Consider the following 22,414-nt stretch of genomic DNA (forward strand, 5'->3'; position numbering starts at 1 on the left):
TGGCTATACGCAGAATGATACTCTCTTACAATGCTGGGCAGCGGAGGTGAACTGCAGCTCCCAGTCAGCCACTCCATCACAAAGGTTTAACAACCAAACCACTCACAACCATTCTTACCCAGACAACCATTCTGCTTTTCACATTTGGTACAGTACTCAATAAATTAAAGGAGATATCTAACACTTTATCATAAAACAGACTTTGTGTTGGATGACTTTGCTCAACTGTAGGCTGATGGAAATGTTCTGAACACACTTCAGTAGGCTAGTCTAAGCTGATGTTCAGCAGGTGACCTGTATCAAATGTATCTTTGACTCAACAATGTTTTCAACTTATAATAAGGACATAACCCTGTAAATTGAGGAAGACATGTATTAAAAGTCACTTACAAGGCTGGTTCTTCTTCTTCATCTCCATATGACTTTAGATTATCTTGATCATATTGTGGGAATTCAGGCATCAATCTGGAAGTCAGAATATTAAGTTACATGAAATGGTTCACTGTTAGTCATGCTTAGCAATAGAAAGTCCAATACTTATTTTGTAATGAGTATATCCTTTTACTGAGTTTTCTCTGAAATAATCCACTATGGCCAGGACTATATAAATGTAAACTGTGCATGGAGAACAGTGACCATTCCTGTAAGCTTAGTCGAGCTTACCCTATTCCAGTTTTTACTTTGACTTTTTTTTTGGTAGATTTTTTTCTTTTTACTTTGACTTTTTTTTAATGGCCAAATATTAAAACTACATTGGAGAAGGAAATGGCAACCCACTCCAGTACTCTTGAATGGAAAATCCCATGGACTGAGGATCCTGGTAGGCTACAGTTCATGGGGTCGCAAAGAGTCGGACAAAACTGAGCAACTTTCACTTTCACATAAAGTGAAGTCGCTCAGTTGTGTCCGACTCTTTGTGACCCCACGGACTACACAGTCCATGGAATTCTCCAGGCTAGAATACTGGAGTGCATAGTCTTTCCCTTCTCCAGGGGATCTTCCCAACCCAGGGACTGAACCCAGGTCTCCCACACTGCAGGCAGATTCTTTACCAACTGAGCTATCAGGGAAGCCCAAAACTATATTTCATTTTTTAAAAACCAACACAATACTGATTCAACTGAAAGAATTCTTACTTGTATAGCATATGATAGACAGCAATTTGCACAGGCCGAGCTCTGTAAAGGAGTAATGGGGCTAATGTATTTAACAAAGTCTGGAGGTATTCTGGCAAGTTTGTTTTCTGACCAGCAATCAATCTTGCAGGGAGTTTCTGACTCAAGAGCTGATCCTTTGGGATATAAGTTAATGTTTCACACATGGGCTTCAGCATTGCATTCTGAAATGATGTTTCAGATGTATCTCTGTTTTCTCCTGATAACAAAAAGGAAAAAAAGAGTCATACCCCAAACAAAGTGAGTAATACAACTTGACCGATTCACAGACAACCAAATGTTATTTATGAAAATGAAAGAAAAACTGGACAACATTAAAGCAGTCCAAACTGGAAGCTGAATATATATTTATGAACTGAATAGATATTTCAGATAATCTCAACTATTTAATGACTTCTATTATCTTATCCTTTAAAAAAAAAAGAAGTTTGAGTTAAAATAATTTATTCATATTCCTTGAATTAGTATTATTCTAATTTTCAGTGGTCTTTAGGTATCTTGTGATGTCTCAATTCTTGACTGTAAAGCAGAAGAAAATACGATGACTCTGAGATGCTAAACTTTCTCTCTGGCTCTCTTACTATTTTGTGTTGTGTGACCTAAACATCCAAAGCTGATTTTGGGGTGTTTTCTGTTTTTTTTTTTTTCAAAACAACTTATTTTCAATGGCTCTCACTATTCCTCCCTTTTTCACTTGCCTGTAGCGGTCACCAAAAGAGGTAAAAGCAGACTGTGGATGCCAGGAGAAAAAAACTCTTTCCATTCACTGATCAGATTTACAGGAAGGCTGCCACTGGTGCCCAGAGTTGTGGAATCAAAAAAAGCGCTGAGTTCACAGGCCAGATCACAGCTGACACAGGCAAACAGTTGTACAAGTGGAACGGAATACAGCACCTGATTCTCATTTGTTGTCTGAGGAAACAAAAATTAAATAGGTAAGCAGACCTCCTGTAGAATATTACATGTTAAGGCAATAAAGAGAAGTCCCTTTCATTTCTCTAAATTCAAAAATAAGAAACAGTTTGAATGTATAGTCTCAGGAGACATTTATATATTTTATATCAAAATAACTTATTTTCAGAATTAAATGTTAGGAATTAGAATTAACCCATTTATTGTGAACTGTTCTATTTCTGCAACCAAGAAGGAAAATAGTATCAATTATCATATACCAAGTTAAATACATTAAGAGCACATTTATAATCTTCTCAGAAGCCCTACTAATTGGGCATTATTAAGTTATTTTAAAATGAGGAAACTGAGGCTCAACTAGATAAACTTTAATACCCTAAACCACACAGTAAACAGCAGGCAGAGTAGAGATCAGACCAAGTCAACACTAACTGACTTGCTGCATGACAGCCCATAGGTATTACACAGCTGGCTCCTTGGGGCCATACAAAGAACTCTAATTCCCTCTCAATTTGTTTAATCTTTACTGCCCTACTCTGGCAACAATGAAACAGTACACTGTAAGAACAGAAGCAAAAGACCCAAAAACTTGTCATGAAAAGATAAAACCTTAAAGGGCTATGCTGCAAATATGACACTAAAACGAGCTAGCGGAGAGACCATTTTAAAAGCAGTTAGCCAAATGGTTACGGAATGATACCGGCAAACATTAAACCTCAATCATCTTACTGACCTGTGAAGCAGCAGCCAGCAAGGAATACATCTACAGACTGTTTAAATGTTTGCAAAGGAGCTGACTACAGCCACTACTTAAAGAGGAGGAGAACACGCTGTTCGCAGACGACATGATCCTCCACTTAGAAAACCCGAAAGACTCCACCAGAAAATGACTAGAGCTCATCAACGAATACAGTGAAGTGGCAGGATATAAAATTAACACACAGAAATCCCTTGCATTCCTATACACTAACAATGAGAAAACAGAAAGAGAAATTAAGGAAATAATACCATTCACCATTGCAACAAAAAGAATAAAATACTTAGGAGTATATCTACCTAAACAAAAGACCTATACATAGAAAACTATAAAACACTGATGAAAGAAGTCAAAGAGGACACAAACAGATGGAGAAACATACCGTCTTCATGGATTGGAAGAATCAATATTGTCAAAATGGCTATTTTACCCAAAGCAACCTATAGATTCAATGCAATCCCTATCAAGCTACCAACGGTATTTTTCACAGAACTAGAACAAATAATTTCACAATTTGTATGGAAATACAAAAAACCTCAAATAGCTAAAGCAATCTTGAGAAAGAAGAATGGAACTGGAGGAATCAACCTGCCTGACTTCAGACTATACTACAAAGCCACAGTCATCAAGACAGTATGGTACTGGCACAAAGACAGAAATATAGATCAATGGAACAGAATAGAAAGCCCAGAGATAAATCCACGAAGCTATGGACACCTTATCTTCAACAATGGAGGCAAGGATATACAATGGAAAAAAGTCAACCTCTTTAACAACTTGTGCTGGGAAAACTGGTCAACCACTTGTAAAAGAATGAAACTAGAACACTTTCTAATACCATACACAAAAATAAACTCAAAATGGATTAAAGATCTAAATGTAAGACCAGAAACTATAAAACTCCTAGAGGAGAACATAGGCAAAACACTCTCTGACATAAATCACAGCAGGATCCTCTATGACCCACCTCCCAGAATATTGGAAATAAAAGCAAAAATAAACAAATGGGACCTAATGAAACTTAAAAGCTTTTGCACAACAAAGGAAACTATAAGTAAGGTGACAAGACAGCCCTCAGATTGGGAGAAAATAATAGCAAATGAAGCAACAGACAAAGGATTGATCTCAAAAATATACAAGCAACTCCTGAAGCTCAATTCCAGAAAAATAAATGACCCAATCAAAAAATGGGCCAAAGAACTAAACAGACATTTCTCCAAAGAAGACATACAGATGGCTAACAAACACATGAATAGATGCTCAACATCACTCATTATCAGAGAAATGCAAATCAAAACCACAATGAGGTACCATTACACACCAGTCAGGATGGCTGCTATCCAAAAGTCTACAAGCAATAAATGCTGGAGAGGGTGTGGAGAAAAGGGAACCCTCTTACACTGTTGGTGGGAATGCAAACTAGTACAGCCTGCTATGGAGAACAGTGTGGAGATTTCTTAAAAAACTGGAAATAGAACTGCCATATGACCCAGCAATCCCACTTCTGGGCATACACACCGAGGAAACCAGATCTGAAAGAGACACGTGCACCCCAATGTTCATCACAGCACTGTTTATAATAGCCAGGACATGGAAGCAACCTAGATGCCCATCAGCAGATGAATGGATGAGGAAGCTGTGGTACATATACACCATGGAATATTACTCAGCCATTAAAAAGAATTCATTTGAATCAGTTCTAATGAGATGGATGAAACTGGAGCCCATTATACAGAGTGAAGTAAGCCAGAAAGATAAAGATCATTACAGCATACTAACACATATGTATGGAATTTAGAAAGATGGTAATGATAACCCTATATGCAAAACAGAAAAAGAGACACAGATGTACAGAACAGACTTTTGGACTCTGTGGGAGAAGGCGAGGGTGGGATGTTTCGAAAGAACAGCATGTATATCATCTATAGTGAAACAGATCACCAGCCCAGGCTAGATGCTTGAGCCAAGTGCTCAGGCCTGGTGCACTGGGAAGACCCAGAGGAATCGGGTGGAGAGGGAGGTGGGAGGGGGCATCGGGATGGGGAATACATGCAACTCCATGGCTGATTCATGTCAATGTATGACAAAACCCACTGAAATGTTGTGAAGTAATTAGCCTCCAACTAATAAAAATAAATGAAAAGAAAAAAAAAAAAGAAGAGGAGAAAATACTTCCGGCACACAGACATGCATGAAAACCCAACAGCAGTGATGGCGCAGAAGGTTAAGTTACCTCCAGCCAAGCCAGCATGGAGCACATGATGAAGTCCCATTCGTGCTCTGCCAGAGGAGATGAGCAGTATTTCAGAAACAGGGAAAGGAAACGGATTATCTCTATGTTTACAGCCAGTATCTCTGGACTCACTTCTGACAGGTTACTGTGATAAAGACAAAAACAAGACACTGACGAATTATACAGACATTCAGTGAGGAAAATTTAAATCTTTTAAAAAAAATCTTATATATTTATAACAGACTGACTTAAATGTCTACCATCCTATTACTCTACAAAATAGTGACTGTAAGATACATAATCTGAGTCTATATCATACATAGAGGGAAAAATATAAAGTATTACCTACCAACTGAAAAGAAAAATATCTTCGTGATCTTTTTTCCAAGTTATCAGAATTTTTAATAGACCATGTAATAGCTCTCCATCATCTATACTTTTGGTCTGCAGACAAGAATTGAAAATGGCAAGATGTCCAAAACCTCCTATAGCAAAATTAAAACATTTTTTTAATTGCATTGCTACTATAAAAAAAGAAAACCTATGCTGAGACAGGTTAAAAACTTTCTTCAAAAGTGTCCAGGTTAATAACTCTAAAATTAGGATTTGAAAGAAAGAGTCAACAAATGACTTATAAGCTCCATAGGCAGGGACCTGCCACCATATCCAGCACCCAGCACTGAGAAGAAAGTGTGAGGGGAAGGCAGGGGGAAGCACGTGAATGACACTATGCATTAAACTAGCCTATGCTGTTTTTTTCTTTGTTTCCTTACGTATAGGACTTATTCGGCATACCCACCTCTCAAAAAACAAAGAAATCTCTAGCTAGAGTACAAAGTTAAATAAAGTTGGAAAATAGAACATACTGCTTTATAATTCATGCATTCACTCAGTAAGCATCCACGTCAAGAAAGCTCTTGTGGGGTTCCCTGATTCCTCCTTATTCTTCAATTCTTAAACACTGCCTGCACTCTGAAATTCCCAAGTACATAGAGTATGCCCCTCCTCACTCCTCTAGTATCACTTGTCTGTTGCCTTTACAGCACTGATGTTTGTTACTATCTCACTAGGAAGTAAGTTCCATGAAAGTAGGACCTTGTCTGTTTTACTCATCACCGTATATGGCCCCCTAACACAATGCCAGAGATACATTTATTTTGACTGACTAAATAAAGAACGAATAAATGAATGCATATCAGGTACACTGCTAGACAGATACCAGGGAGAAAGCTGAACAAAATCCAGTCCCTGGAGGGACTTACTCAGCAGTACTGGCAGACTTAAAAACAGATTAGAATAATATGTACAAAAACCAAGAACCCAGAGCAGGAAACTGTATTGAGTCAGAAAAAGCTTCCCAAAGTTGGTGTGTGAATGGGGATTTATCAAAAGATCAAAGTCTGCAGGACTAGAAAAGGGATGCTCCAAGGAGTGCTAAGGCAGAGTTGTAAGAAAGTACAAACCCCTACAACAGTGTAATCAGCCTCCAACTAATAAAAATAAATGAAAAAAAAAAAGTACAGACTGATCAAAATCCATGACACTTCAGCATGGTCAGGGTCCAGAGTGGAAGCAAAAGAGGTCGAACTGGAGAAATTGGTTGCAATAAGATTATAAACATCTTACAGGCCAAACTAAGGACTTAGGTTTTTATACTGTAGGCAAGAGAACCAACAAAGAAAGCAAAAATTAATTGATTAATAACAATGCAGTCTTCCTTAAAGGCAGAGGAAGAATTTTTTTTAAATCTTCCTGACAAAATATCAATAGAAGTGGTTTCAAGCTTAATCAGAAACAACTCATGTTCTAAGAACCGAAAAGTATTCGTTAGCTAATTCTGCTTCATCGCTTGGGTTAGAAGAGAAAAACCGACTGTCAAATCTTAAAACAACACTCCTCTCCCTGTTGGCCTCTGCACAGCTGGGCACCTTCGGACGCGTATGAACAGCACACAGCTGTGTGAACACAGTCCTGTCTTCTGCCGTCCTTCTGTTACAACCTGTGCTGGAGATGCCACCTGCACTCCCATGAGGTAAACCTCTCTTCCATATACAATCCATTCAACAGCATCCCTTTCCTGCTAATGCCATCCCAATCCCACAGTTTAACTATGCAACTGAACTCAACAGTAAAGCTTAATGCCACAAAAATTTATGTTTGATATCATGTTATCAAGGCAATTCTGTTTCACTGTGTTTGCTAATGGCATATTCTTCTTCCACTATCTCAAACTTTCAGTACCTTTCTTGAAAAATACAATCCCGTTGCCACTCATCAGACAACCTAAAGAGATATGATGCTGTGAAGTTCCCAACCCCTTCTATACTCTCTGTATCTACATCTGCATCCATCCAACAGCTCTCCTTACCTAACCTCCACTTATACATGGTTGGTATCTTCTTTTTCCCCTTTATTTTTTATTTCACACTGGACTACAGTTGATTAACCACACGTGCTTTAGTTATACATGTTACATACGTCTATTCTTTTTCACACCTTTTCCCATTCAGGTTGCTACGTAATACTGAGCAGAGTTCCCTGTGTATACAGTGGGTGCTTGATGGTTACCCATTTTACATACAGTGGGGTGTTTATGTCAGCCCCAAACTCTCTTCCTCCCCACCCTTCCCCTGGTAACCATAAGTTTGTTCTCTACATCTGTTTCTGTCATGGCGATTTTTTCTAACTGCTCTTGATCCAATCCTACATGCCCTCCTCTCTCATCTTCTCAGTGGGAACTACCAGTCATTATTCCGTCTTCTATTCCTCCTTCTCGCCCTTTGACCCTGTATTCATCTCCAGCTTTCACTTCTTTCCACTTCCCCCCTTTTTTTTCTCAAATTTTATTGTGGCTGTGCTGGGTCTTCATTGGGACACAGGTTCTTCTTCAGCTGCAGCGACTGAAGGCTTCTAACTGCTCTGTGTGGGTTTCTCAATGGGTTGGCTTTTCTTGTTTCAGAGCATCGGCTCTAGGGCACGCACGCTTCAGGAGCTGCAGTCCCTGGGCTCTAGAGCACAGGCTCAATAGCTGCGGTGCACGCCTTAGCTGCTCCGCAGCCTGTGGGATCTTCCGGGACCAGGGACTGAACCCGTGTCTCCTGAATTGGCAGGTGGATCCTTTACCACTGAGCCACCAGGGAAGCCCTCCACGTCCCTTTCTACCAAACCCTTAAGAACAGACTATCACCACTATTCATTCCACATTTCAGTCTCTAACTTCATCTGAGCTGTGGCATTTAACAGGTGATAAATATTACCTAAACTCTTGCTTTTGCTTTTTTTAACCTCCAGTCCTTATTCTCAAGTGTCCCTTTACCCACATACCCCTTAAATCTACGTCCTGCTGTTCCCTTGATATTCTTTTCACGCTTCACTCCCCCCAGCACGCTCATCTTCATTTACAGATTATACTACCACCTACCTGACACGGATTCTGAAAGCAGTATTTCCATCCGGCCAACAGCCTATTTACTGCTTACTGACAATCCCCATTTGAATATTTATTCCAGAGCCACCTCAATCGTATAATCTCATGTGTCCAAAACTTAACATCAGCTCTCTGTATATTCCTTCGCCACCCTCCGTCCAGCCCTCAAGGCTCCTGGCAGGGTTTCCCACAAGGCCTCATGGCACTTCCATCTGCCCAATCCAGAAATATAACCAACCTCTTTCAGTTCCATCTCTACTCTTCCATCTGTACCTTGATTCAAGAGTTCTTACCTCTCATTTTGATTATTCAAATGGCTCTCTATCTGTAGTCTTTTACCCCTAATTTCTCTCTTCTCCCATATCCATCCTTCACACAGTTGTCAAGATAATCTTTCTAATGTGAATATGATAGTCTGACTACTTTCCTACCTAATTTGGGCCAATAACTCCTTACTTCCTACCACTTAAAGTCCAAACTCCTTAACTCACAAAATGAGGCCTTTATGATCTGTGCCCTACCATTCTCAAGATCCATATTCTTGGGCACCCTAATACTTTTGTCCCCAACTTTCTACCTTAAATCCAACCAAAATGAAGCTATCTGCATACTTCTATGTTTCTGAATACCTGGAATGCCTTTCTCTAACTATAAAGCAAAGTATCTTTTACCACTGCTAAAATATTTCTTTTTGTGAAAGAGCCACTGACATCTCAAAGCAAAGTGGAAAACTCCTTTTCTGCACTTCCGCACATATGATATCTTTATGCTGTATCAGTTATCATATAACTTTCTATCTATCTTCTCTACAAAAGGGACTGCCACATGGTCAGGACTCAATAAGTGTTGTTAAATTAGCAAGCTAATGAACTAACAAGAGTACAGAATGTCCGAAAAGTTTAAAACATAACAAAAGCTGTTTCCTCTTTTGCTTTTGTAAGTTCACTGGTTGGTTGACTAGGGAGAAATGATGTACAGCTAAGGAGAGCTACACGTGGTACAGAAAAGATTAGAGGGTACCCGTGGTTATACACCTTTCCCTGGGCTGCAGCATTTCTGCACTGCAAAATAACAGTCACTCTCCAATGAATGACACTTAGCCTATTGAGTCAACTTGTTATGCAGCAAGAATATTAACTAGGAAAAAAAATTTGCTATAATTTATCTCTGTTAGAGTTGCATTTAGATGTTAAAAAACACTTCTTTCATCTCAAGCAATAAGTAAATTAATGAAATACTTATTACCAAGTAACTAACCATTGATACGGCAAACATCTTCCTTGGCCCAGGACAAAAGGGCAGGTATACACTGAGCAATGAATTCTTTCTTGTCTTCTTTTGACAAAAATGGACAGAGACTTTGAATAGTATGCATATTACCTTCTGTTAGCGGAAAAAAGCTGTTTAAAGAGGAAAAAAAAGGTATGAATTATATTTATCCTAAATATTTAGTTATTTCATAAAATTCCTCTTACTCATACAATTTAAAAAGACTAGAATTTCCACTATATAAAATAACTGAATAGAAAAAGAATGAAAGAAACTATGAAAGAGGTTGACATTTGCTGATTCTACTTGATGAAACTGTGGACAATTATTTTTTTCTGCTTGTCCTTTTCACATGTTTCTAACTTTCAAAAAATAAGCATATATAACTTTCCCCATGGATGATTTTTTTTAATTATACAAAACAGTACATGATTATGATGTCTTTAAGAAACAATTGATCCAATTTAAAGAGGACCAGTTACATACTGCTCATATGAACTGATACTCATTATGTGCATATATACACTTGGGTTTTATGTATTTAAATTTTACGTCACCTGCTACTTATATATACTTTCTAGACTGCTTTACAGCAGGACATACAGGTACAAAGTATTCTATTTTAAAACTACATAGCTAAATAAAAAACAAAACCAAAATATTCCATACAATCATAATTTAAATATTTCTCTATTAGTGAACATATAGGTTTTTTCCATCAAATTTCTGCTCTTACAAATAACACTATAATAACTGTTCTTGAGCAGGTACTATTCTGCATATGTGCAAACACCTCTTTAGGCTAGATTCCTGGAAGTAGAACTGCAAAATCAAAGGATCTGAATGTATTATATTCTGATAATTTCAAGTTGTTCTTCAAAGAAGAATGATCAATTCACACTTTCACCTCATATAAGTGGGATCATACAGTACTTGTCTTTTTGTGACTGCGTTGTTTCACTTAGCATAATGTCCTCAAGGGTCATCTACATTTTAGTATGTCAAAATTTCCTTCCTTTTTAAGGCTTTATTTTAATAATACTCCATTACAATGTATGCTACGTTTTGCTTACCCACCCATCTGGTGATGGACACACAGTTTTTGCTCTTACACAGTCAGATGCCGATGGTTTCTCCTCTGGACTCTGGGTTTGGGCTATGGTTAAGATCTTCCCTGTGCCAAGAGTGTACCGTTTCTTATTTTCCCCAAACCCTTTCATAGAACCGGTCATTACATTTAATTTTCATCTGGACCTTACTTTCATGTATAATGTAAGGAAGGGAGTGGGTCTCACTTTTTTTTTCAAACACAGGTTCAATTTTCCTATCTCACTGATCTGAAAGACCACCTGTATCAAAAACTAAATTTTAATTTATGTGTCCATTGGTTTTTGGACTCCATACTTTGATCCAAGGATGCATCTATTCACCAGTTTCATCCTGCTTAATCACTGTGTTGGTAGGGCAAGTCCTTTTCACTTTTCTCTTTCATAAATTTCCTAGCTATTCCTGAGCATTTTTTCCTTTAAACGTATACCATGTTTGGAAGAGTTTGTGAAGTTTTCCAAAAAATGCTGCTGAAATCTTGACTAACATTACACTGAAATTAGATACAACAATCTTTACAATTTATCTTCCCACTTTTGTGATCTTTATTTAAGCTTTACAATTGTAATTTTTCATTAAATTTATTTCTAAGTATTTACAGTTTTGTTGTCAATATGAAAAGAATCTCTTTTTTCCTATGCCATTTTAAAACTGATTAGTACTGGTGAATAAGAAAGATACTGACTTTTGTATGTCAAGCATATATCCATCTCACTTGTAATTAGTTCCAGTAGTTCTTCAGCTAATTCCCTACGATGCATGTAAACAGAAGACAATTTTAAATTATGCTGAATAAAAAAAGCTAGTATCAAAAGATCATATGCTGTATGACTCCATTTGTGTGACATTCCTAAAATGGTGAAAATTATAGAAAGAGTAGATTACTGGTTGGCAGAGCGGATGAGAATGGCAGGAGGCAGGCAGCTGTGGCAGGAAAGGGCACCACAGGGATCCTCGTGAACAGCTATTCTGTGTCTTGGGACGTGGTGGTCACATGTGGTCTACAGAACACACAGGTGGGCGCAAGCTAACTCAAGTCACAAGTCAGCAGGCGGTGTCCACGTCATTTCCTGGTTGTGAAATTGTATGAAAGCTACCCAAAATGGTACCATTTGGAAGAAACTAAGTGAAATGTACATAGAATTTCTTTGTGTTTCTTATAATTGCATGTAAACCTATAATCCACACTAACTAAACTGAAAACAATAAATTTTAAAAATTAAAGATTTAAAAAATCAAAATTTAGCTTACAATTTTACTGTGCCAGGACATATATACATACACACACACATACGTATACACATATATATATAATTTCCAAATTCTTCTTGGTAAATCTGTAAATTCAAAATGCCTCTTGGTAAATTTCAGGTAAGTGTTTAATCTGAATGCTCAGCTTCTCTAATATAATCAACTCGAGCAAATCTCTAGTATGTCCAGCCTCACTATCTATTTTCTTTGCCTTAGGAATATATTTACTGTCTTTTTAGAATTCACTTCAGTGGGATGATCCTTATTTTTAAGAGTAAGTAACTTTCCTTATCACTTCCATTTAGCAAATAAAGGGACAGAAGAAGGCTGTAAGAGAGAGGGAAAAAGATTCTACCCAAGAGACTTCTGGGAAAAAGAGAATAAGCTTATCAAATGCTAATTATTTAAAAGCACATATAAAATTCTTCAACAAAATGTTATAAGGTTAAAAACATCTATTAAAAAAAGATAGGTTCTCAACCTAAAATGACTGGAACTGTTTTATAGTCTTTAAGTCTTATATTCTTTCATTTAATTTCCTCATGTCCTAAACCTGTTTTCCTGATTCCTTACACACTGGTTGTTAGTCAAGGGTTGCCAGAGTGACCAATCATAATACATTTCAAAGTAAAAGTATTTTAAATAAAAATACCCTTCTTTTCTCCTATAATGTTGTTTTACTTCATCAGATGAAACACTTCGGGAAAGGATTAGCTTAGCAATAATAAGAGACCAAAGGATGCCGTTTTTCCTGGATCTAAAAAAGAAAAAAAAAATTCTCTTTTGAAAGTATACTTAATATTTTGAAACACTTGCTTACCTGGATTCCCGTTACAGAACTAAATAAAACACCTTATCAGAGTATCACTTCACACAGTACTTTTGCACGTAAATAACTGCCGTTACCAAAAGGATTGGCAACTTAGGCTTCTGAAACTCCTTTACTGAGCTCTCATCAAGGCAATCTCAAAGCCCCTTCATCCCAACAGGGCAGAGGACCTTAGGGATTAAGCTGGAGGATCAGAGGCTGCCGCCGCAAAGAGGACAGAGAAGACCCAGAGGAGACCAAGGATTGCTGAAGCTGAGGAACCAAGGAGGCTATTAACATTCACTGAGCAAAGTTCTGAGAGTCAGTAAGCGGAGTGGGGCTGGAGAGGAAGACCTGTTCAGCCTGAGGCCTCTCATACTGCAAAGCATATGAAAAATACTACAGGCAAATGAAAAACTCTTCAGGAGAAAGCAGTTCAACAGGGTGATTTCAACCAGCTAAACATCAGACCACTATAACCTCTATGATGACTGTTTTCATACCTACTTCCTCATCTAGGGGCAAGGGTTTTGTGGTTACGATATTAAGAGATACCTGCAATAAATAACATACAAGGTAAAAGGTTAAATTTTACCTTGGAAATTTAAGGTAAAATTTAAGTGGAAGGATGGGTTACACATGACAAATTAAAAGAACTTCTACAGGACTCTCTCTCTTTTTTTTTGGAATAGGACTCTCTTTCACTGTCACCTGCCCCTTGAATCATATTCATGGATTTAATAACACATGCAAAGTACAAATATCTCCCCAGAAGAAGAAATCAAGTACTTAGTACCCACAAAGTATGTATCATTAATGACAGATTAATTTAGAACAACCCTCTGATTCAAAGATTAGCATGAAGTGAGCTTACATTTTACAGACACAAAACCATAAACTAGCAAGAGAGTCATGAAATAAAAACTGAAAAAAGATTCCTACCTGTCAAATAAAAATTGAAAAAGGATTCCTACCTGTCAAATAATAGCTGCAGAAGGCCAGAAGTATTACCAAGTCCACATAAGTTATCATATGTGATATTCATTTTCTGAAGCATTTCACAAAATCCAGTTAGAAAAACAGGTGGATTGTCTAATTCTTCATACCACTGCAATGAATAGAGCAGTTCTGCAACTAACAGAATGGATAGCACATTATCGAGTGCACTTTGTGAACAGCCCTTCCAGTTGTCCTCACTTGTCTCCTGTTCTCTAACACTGCTGTGCCCACTAATTCTAAAATATCTATGAACAATTTCCAGCTCTTTGATATACAATCATAATGAAAACTGAGCATATCTGACACAAAACACCACTCCTCTCCCAAACCTTACTTGGTCCCTTTTCTGGTGAGTTAAGACAGTGACAGGAACCGAAGTTATCAGAGATGCTAGAAGCAGCTTCCTACTATTTTTGCCACAAATGGTAAGAAGCTGCATCCAGGATAAACAACTAGGGGACCCAAGACCTGAGAAGTTCAAGTCAACGTGTTAAGAAAAGGAAGAGCGTGACCCAGTACACAGGGAAGGGCCTCGGGGACAGACCTGTCTGGATTCAAAAGAGCTGCATACACTGTTATCAACCAGGATAGGACATTACCTCAGGGGATGGCTGCGAGAATTAAATGACTGAGTTTCACGAAATCTGGCCATATCACAGGTTCTTAATACACAATTAGTCACAACTCTCCAGGTATGGATTTTGGAGTCGAGAGACTTGAAACCTGGTTCAAAATCTAACCCCATCCCTTGAAAGCTCCAGATTAAGGAAAACAACAAAATTTATTACCCCAATTCCCAATGTTGTTTTTGAACAGATTTGCCCAGTGAGTAAAGTAAATAGCAGGCTAAGCTCCTCGATCTTAACTGCAGGTGGAGCTGGCTCACCATAAGAGGTGTTCCTGCTTTCTTCCACAGGGCATATATTCTCTTCTGCAAGGAACCATACTCCACTGAGGCCTTACAACCAAGCCCAACACAGGAATTTATTCAAGTCCTCCACCTTTCACACTATTTTGTATAGGTCACATGGCTACCTGCAACGCTATACCATTTCCTAGAATGGGGGGCATTTTCCAAATCCTTTTGAAATTCAACATCTGAATGACCACTTGCTGGGGAAAAAATTATAGCCCTATACAAAGGTACTGATCCAAAAATTAACTGAAAAAAAAAAATTAATTGAAAATTCAGAATCCCTGATGAAACACAAGACTTGTTTAACCATTTTCCTTAGGGTTATGTGCTGCAGGGTCTGCTTTTATTGACGACATGCCAGCTCAAGTTAACTGTGGTGGTGGTTTACTCGCTCAGTCGTGTCCAACTCTTTGCGACCCCATGGGCTGCAGCCTGCCAGGCTCCTCTGTCCATGGGATTTTCCAGGAGAGAATACTGGAGTGGGTTGCCATTTCCTTCTCTAGGGGATCTTCCCCACACACAGACTGAACCTGGGTCTCCAGTATTGCAGGCGGATTCTTTACCAACTGAGCCACTAAATTCTGTTCTACTGATAACAAGACTATAGCAAGATTTTTTGGTATGATTACATCTGATTTGCAATTTAACACTCATCTCTTAAGAGGCATCAATTTCTAATCACTAAAATAATTTAAAGGAGCTGAAGATTTTTCATTCTTTAAAAACTTAAAAGTATCATCAAAATTATTTCAAAAGTTTAATTAACTTTAATTAAATTCAAGATTTTAAATAATTTCATTTTAATTAATTCAAGACATATGTATTTATATGAATGCTCATATATACTTACTTATTTTCTCAAGTTCATTATTTTCTAAGACTGTTTCCTTTTTCAGTGCAACTAATACCATTTTGCTCAATAATGCTGAAGTACACAAATGGCTGGGAAGTTTCTTTGTATCTTGCTCTTTAAAATCTGTTTTGAAACCCTCATAATTCAAACTTAATCTTCCTTCTAAAAGAGGCCTATGCAACCACTGTAAAAAAAAACAAAAACAAAAAAATTAAATTATATACAAAATCATTCAACAGTCTAAATTATTTACTACCTACACAATTAAGACAAGGAACAATAATGAAGTTAGTAGAATATCTTCAAAATGTTCTTAGAATAATTTCAAAATTGAAGCTACTGCTAGCTTACTAGTAAAAGCACAGAAGCCGAGAAATCTGGTTTCTACTAGCAGAAATCCGGAGAAGGCAATGGCAGCCCACTCCAGTACTCCTGCCTGGCGAGTTCCATGGACAGAGGAGCCTGATGGGCTGCAGTCCATGGGGCTGCAAAGAGTTGGACATGACTGAGCAACTTCACTTTCACTTTTCACTTTCATGCACTGGAGAAGGAAATGGCAACCCACTCCAGTATCCTTGTCAGGAGAATCCCAGGGACGGGAGCCTGGTGGGCTGCCGTCTATGGGGTCACACAGAGTTGGACACGACTGACGTGACTTAGCAGCAGCAACAGAAATTATCAACATGTGTATTTGAGGGTACCTTCAGGACAGAACTATGTCCTATTCACTGTGTACCCTGTCAACTGTTGTGTCAACTGCTGTCTTGTAAATATCAAATATCCAATATATGAGCATTCAAAGGCAGAAAGGGAAAGTAAGATACACATTTCATTTATGTTTTTTATTTTCCTAAATAAAATATTTAAGCCTGCATGAAATCCAAACTTTAGAATGATATGAGCACTTTCCAATATCAAACAAACCTGTACGGGAAGAGACTGTCTCATTTTTTCCCATTCGCTGTTGTCTGGCATTACACTTCCAATATAAACTCCCAGGAGATTAGCATCTTTACTCTCTAGAAGAGCATTTAGCAAATCATCAACAGCAGACAAAAGCACCTGAAGACTGAAAATAAAGCAAGGAATTTAACTGCTGAGTTATGCTAAAACCAATCTGAACACCCAGGTATACATTAAATACCCTATGGCAGATAACAGTTTACCTGAGCAAAAAGACAAATGAAAATAAAGGTACGTGACACCTCCACCCTCCTCTTATGACTGACACACAATCAAACAGGGGATTTCATCCAACATTCATAATTTGAAATCGTGCTGTTTCTATTTCGGAATGAAGGAGACCTATTTCAGATCAGCTATTTCTGAAATACAGCTACTTCATTTCATGAAAAGAGCACGATACTCAGAGAAAGATTTAACCCAACCATGGCAGCTCTGGATGCATTCTCTTAGTTTTCATTTTTTAATTTATAGATTTAAGTACGAGATGTGAAAAAAACCTACAATTTCAATCACTTACAACAGTGGCTACTAGACCCCCCAAAAAACCAACAATGAAAGACAATCACTATCTGTGGTGGCCGTGCGAGGTTACAGAGTTACAGCCTACAACAGTGCAAGACCAGGATAGAAACACGTCACATCCGTGACCATAAGTCAGGAGTTTGGCAGGTAAGCGAAAACAAATCATTCTTCAGTGACTTGAGTTCAAATGGATGATCACGAAAACAAAATCGTTTTGGAAAAACCTATTTGGATCTTCTCTTAGAATACTGTGGGTTTCTATTAACAAGTCATTTTTCACAGGCACTCACACTAATCACGAAATCTTATTTAAGGGCAATGATCAGTTATTAAAGAGATACTCTGCAACGGAGCATCAAAAAAAGGTTACCTTGTGACATCCAAAGTCGAAGACTGAACTTGGTTCTTCAGCCACAGAGCAGATAAACGTAGGAAGGTGCTCTGTTTATATGTGTCACCAGCTCGATGAACCAATAAATTCACACCAGAGAGCCAAGTATTTTTCAGCTTACTGATGATAAAGTCTAAAATCAAGATGTCAACAGTAATCTGTAGTCCCTCTAAACTAACTATCAGCAATACAAATACTTTAAAGCACTCACTGTAGTTCTGAGATTTTTAAGGTACCATTAAGAAAACATAAAACTATTATTTGCTTGCCAAAACAAAATAACTATGTCATAAATATGTGATGGTACAAGCTAGTTCATGCCATATAAATGTAAAAATGGTAAGAATCTCAATTTTATTTTAATATATACCAAGACTGAATGTTTCTAACTATTAAGAGAATGAGATATTAATATACCCCTTTATGAATATGGAAACTGAGGCATCAAGAAATTAGCAACTTGCCAGATACGAGTGAAGGGGTTAAGACTAACTCATCTATCACAGCAGCTTCTAAACAGTTCCCTCAACATCAAGTCAGAACTTGAGACAAAACGTCCACATTCATTTTGGTTTAGAAACTTGGTTTCTAAAGCTCAAACTGTTTTAAGATTTGTAGCCCTTTACTCAAAATGCTTTCAACTGGCAAACACATTATGATTCAATTAATAAAGCCTGGGCACTTACACTATGAAGGTCAGAGCCGGAGAATCCCAACAAAACATTTGAGCAGTAGGCTATTACCTGGCAAATGTGTTTTTTCTTTGCTCTCAGCACATAACTGAAAGAGAGTTAATAATAAATCTTCAGATGATGGCATTAGCAAGCATCCTTTCGCTGAGCTGAAGTAGTTATAGGCCACATCACAGATAAAAGACATTGATGAGTCATTATTTTCAGCTTCTGACAATTTCTTTGCTTTGGATAAAGTTTCATGAAGTTTAACAATAATTCTTTCAACATAAACTTCTCCAATCAAGTAATCTAGAGAAAAAAATTCAGGCAGACAAAATATAAATAATATTAACAGTGAATTTTCTTTCAATCTTTTTCATTTTCAATTGGTACATTTTAATACTTTACTTTGGGTTAATATTCCACCTTGTCTTTCCATGTTTTTTAAAAAACAAGGTGTTTATGTATTAGATAGAAGAATACTACATCAATAAATCAGTCTGTTCCCTCACACATATAAGCCCTCACATAAAAAAAGTTTTAAATTAAGTAAAAAAGACAAAATTTGCGTGAACAGTTAAATTCAAATCCCTTTAACATATAAAACTAAAAGTAATAAATATCTCAAATCATGTTACAAAGGAAAGGGGGACGACAGAGGACAAGATGGTTGGATGGCATCCCCGATTCAATGGATATGAGTTTGAGCAAACTCCTGGAGATGGTGAAGGACAGGGAAGCCTGGCATGCTGCAGTCCATGGGGTTGCAAAGAGCCAGGCATAGTCAAGCAACTGAACAACAGGGTGTTTACAAAATTAAGATATCTGAATGAACTAAACCCTGCTATTTTCAACTAATACTATGCTAACTGAATAACATGGAATCCCCCCAAAAAGGTGAAAAAAATGACTCCCTTCCTACTGAAAACACAAGCCATATGTTTACTTACCGTTTTTAACATGTTGGGATAACACCAAGCTTAAAAGAGTCCATCTTTCTGAGAAGTAAGGTTCAGAAGATACTGTGGATTCCAAGTCTTTGTTACAAAGGTGCTCTGCCAAGGTTACCAATTTCTCTCCAAGGATATCTCCTTTGAGCCACAGCGTTACTAAAGCATGATTATCTGAACTAGAGCATGCCTAAAACCATAAAAATCATAGCAAAGATTAGGATCAAGATTAATTAAAAAAAAGTGTACCTGCCCAAAATATTACCTGCACCTGAGTACCTCCCTTCATCAGCATGGCCCCAACTTTACCCCCTACTTCTCCTCCTCAAATGCTAAGAAAACTGGTATCTTCCCTACTCCCCACTAAGCCTCACTTATGTACACTTTCATGTTTTGTTCATGCTATCTTCCCAACCATAAATATTTCCCCTCTCTTTTATTTATCAAAATTACATCCATTACTATATTCAGTATAAATCCCACCTGCTTTGTGAAGTCTCCCATAACAGCCCATACTCATCACTGCTTTTCTCTGAATTTCTAGAGCAAATAATGTTTCATCTGTGTATGTCTTGTTTCCAATGAAACTGTAAGTTCCTCGAGAGCAGAGACTGTCTTAAACTTCTTTGATACCTGCTATCAACACTGTAGATATGTTCAACAAATAATGAATGGATGAACTTCAAAGACAGATTTTAAAATGCTCTACAAATGTTAAATTGTTATTCATTAATTTTGTTAAAATTAAAGAATAATTAACATATAATAGTGGCAAATTACTTCAATATGAACAATGGGACTTATTATTTGCCCAAATTTTATGAAATAGTTACTGAGGTCAGATATCTGACAGCAACTGGTTTATTTTCACGGGGTAGGGAAGTCAAGGAAAAAAACTGTAAATCCACCCCCAAAAGCATGGTGATCCATGTTCCCAGAGCTTCTTTTGGTTTAAGGGCTGAGAAGAAAGGAATTTGCAACCTGGTTCATTTCAAAGCAATCTGGAAAAAAAAAATCCAAATGCGGATTGGGTAGTGTCTGAAAAACTATTTTATCTCCTTATTTAAAATATTGTAGGTAACGAGAGCTTTTATTTTAGCCCAAGCTTTATCACTATTCTGGCTTTATGACCTTATACAAAGCTCTTAATCAACCCAGACCTATTTCCTAATTTAAAAAATGAACATTAACTTAGAAAATCTTTAAGGTCCTTTGTGGTTACAAAATTCAGGTTTGTTTTTAAAGAAGCTGGCTTTAGGACTCTGCTCATAAAGTAAGAAGTTGCATAAAAACATAAGAAAAACTAGAATTTAGATGGCTATTAATATTGGCTTTCCTAAGGCAGCTTACCAAATAAAAACCAATCTATAGAATCCAGAAAGTAAACTCCTGAATAAAAAGTCTCTCGGGTTATCAAAACATGAAGTCCAACCTCTTAATGTTTTAACACTTTCACAGAAAGAATCTGACCAAAGGATATGGAAACCAGTTAGGCATGGAAGTACAGAGGCAAACACTGGCTATGAACTCCCAAATGCTGCCCAGGTCTTCCAAACAGAGATATCTGAACTATGTGGTACCTTCCTACATTGGAAACAGATGTATCAATCTTCTCTTATCAAATTAGTAACTACTTTTGCTCTGATTTTAGACTTATCTAGCAGTTTTATCATAATTTGGCTTTTCATGTAGCCTGCCTATCTGGAGAGAGGTACTGGATAAAGTAATTCAAACGGTGTGCCTGATAAATTATATTTCTCATTGAAAAGGAGTAAATCAATACTCAGTGTTTGTTTTGTAAAAATAAACTGTTGGGGGAAATGGGGAGTTTTTGCTTAATGCATATAGACTTTCAATGTTGCAAGGTGAAAAAGTATTGGAGATTGGTTGCACAATAACTTAAATATTAATGCTTAACACTTCTAATATTCACTTAATATTAACACAACACTTCTGACACTGCTAAACTGTACTTAGAAATGGTTAAAGATGATAGAGTTTATGTGTTTTTTTACCATAATTTTAAAATACAGGAAAAAACAAAAACTTTTGTAAACTAGAGTTATGTATGTAAAATTTTAAAATAATGGAAAAATGCTTTTAAAAAAGGAAAACTTTTAGGTAACTAGCCATAATATTTCTTTGGTTGGAAAAGTGTTACATTGTATAATTTACAACTTCATTAGGAAAGAATACTTAAGTCATTTAGAAAATTTTTCTAAATTGTTTATGTTCCTTGACTTCTTTTTATTATTCTCATCACTAATTTTCTTCCTTAGTCAAATGGCAATTAAATAAAGGTGGGAAGAGTTTAGTTTGCCTGTATGGTACTCCAGGGTAAAACAAACTTAATTTATTGATGTGTTCTACTTAAAGCTAGAAACACTCAATCCATCTCTAGAGAAGAAAAAACAACTAGGGTAACAAGAGCAAATCTTAGCTTAAAATATAAACTAAGATAAAAAATAAAGCATTTAACTCTTCCTTTGTTACCCACTAGGGAAGAAACATTAGATTTTCAGAAATCTGTTCATTTTTCCCTGATATTCCTAACCAGAAAAATAATTCTATAGAAAGGTGAACACCGTTAAGTCTTCCCGAATTATGTGAAGAAAGTTACAATAATAGGGAAGTTCTTTAACAGAGACACCTAATCACATACTAGTATATGAATATGGCTGTAGTTTTTTTTTTTTCCCTACACCTATAAATACAGAAAAAAAGACAGCATCTCTAAGGTACCTTTTCAATGATCTGAAGAACAGAGTTCCATTTCAGCTCCACCTAAAAGAAGAAAAAGAGAAACAATCTGCTAGAACAAACAGTAACTGGTAAAACTTTTTACAAGTAAAAGTGAGCATGGCATCACTACAAAACTAAAATGCTTTTTAGCTAGTCCTAATTTAAAGAGTCCAACTTTAAAGACTGCAAGAACTTACCGTTTCATTACCAAGTTTTTGTCATCTCAACATATTTACTCTTAATGGACAGCGACCCAGAAGTCTCACATACTTCTTAATCCCAATCAAGAATATACTGTCTGCAAACTGACATTCATGGTCAAGAAACAATCCCAAATAACCCCCATCCGGGTCTCATTCTACTCATCCGTCATCAGCGCGCCAGTACATAAACCACTACAGCTGAAAGAGAGCAGGGGCTTCCCAGGCGACTGGGCGGTAAAGAATCCACCTGCCAATGCAG

General features: G+C 37.1%; 1 protein-coding gene across 3 annotated transcripts in view; it reads right to left on the bottom strand.

Moving 5' to 3' along the window:
* The window catches only part of LTN1 (listerin E3 ubiquitin protein ligase 1), a 58,405-nt gene that overhangs the window by 15,579 nt on the left and 20,412 nt on the right, over positions 1-22,414 (bottom strand). For all 3 annotated transcript variants that reach the window (XR_011483490.1, XM_020903581.2, XM_070455120.1), the window contains exons 11-24: positions 21,953-21,994; positions 19,211-19,400; positions 18,330-18,569; positions 17,566-17,719; positions 16,632-16,776; positions 15,705-15,891; positions 13,914-14,073; positions 12,784-12,888; positions 9,762-9,904; positions 5,427-5,562; positions 5,078-5,222; positions 1,874-2,087; positions 1,137-1,374; positions 391-465 (exon numbers count right to left, since the gene is read on the bottom strand). Coding sequence is in view for 2 of the 3 variants with exons in the window: in XM_020903581.2 (XP_020759240.2) it covers positions 391-465; positions 1,137-1,374; positions 1,874-2,087; positions 5,078-5,222; positions 5,427-5,562; positions 9,762-9,904; positions 12,784-12,888; positions 13,914-14,073; positions 15,705-15,891; positions 16,632-16,776; positions 17,566-17,719; positions 18,330-18,569; positions 19,211-19,400; positions 21,953-21,994 (2,174 nt within the window). In the remaining variant the exon portion in view is untranslated. The remainder of the gene's footprint in view (positions 1-390; positions 466-1,136; positions 1,375-1,873; positions 2,088-5,077; positions 5,223-5,426; positions 5,563-9,761; positions 9,905-12,783; positions 12,889-13,913; positions 14,074-15,704; positions 15,892-16,631; positions 16,777-17,565; positions 17,720-18,329; positions 18,570-19,210; positions 19,401-21,952; positions 21,995-22,414) is intronic.

This window comes from Odocoileus virginianus, chromosome 25 (assembly GCF_023699985.2).
Source record: "Odocoileus virginianus isolate 20LAN1187 ecotype Illinois chromosome 25, Ovbor_1.2, whole genome shotgun sequence".
Taxonomy (NCBI): domain Eukaryota; kingdom Metazoa; phylum Chordata; class Mammalia; order Artiodactyla; family Cervidae; genus Odocoileus; species Odocoileus virginianus.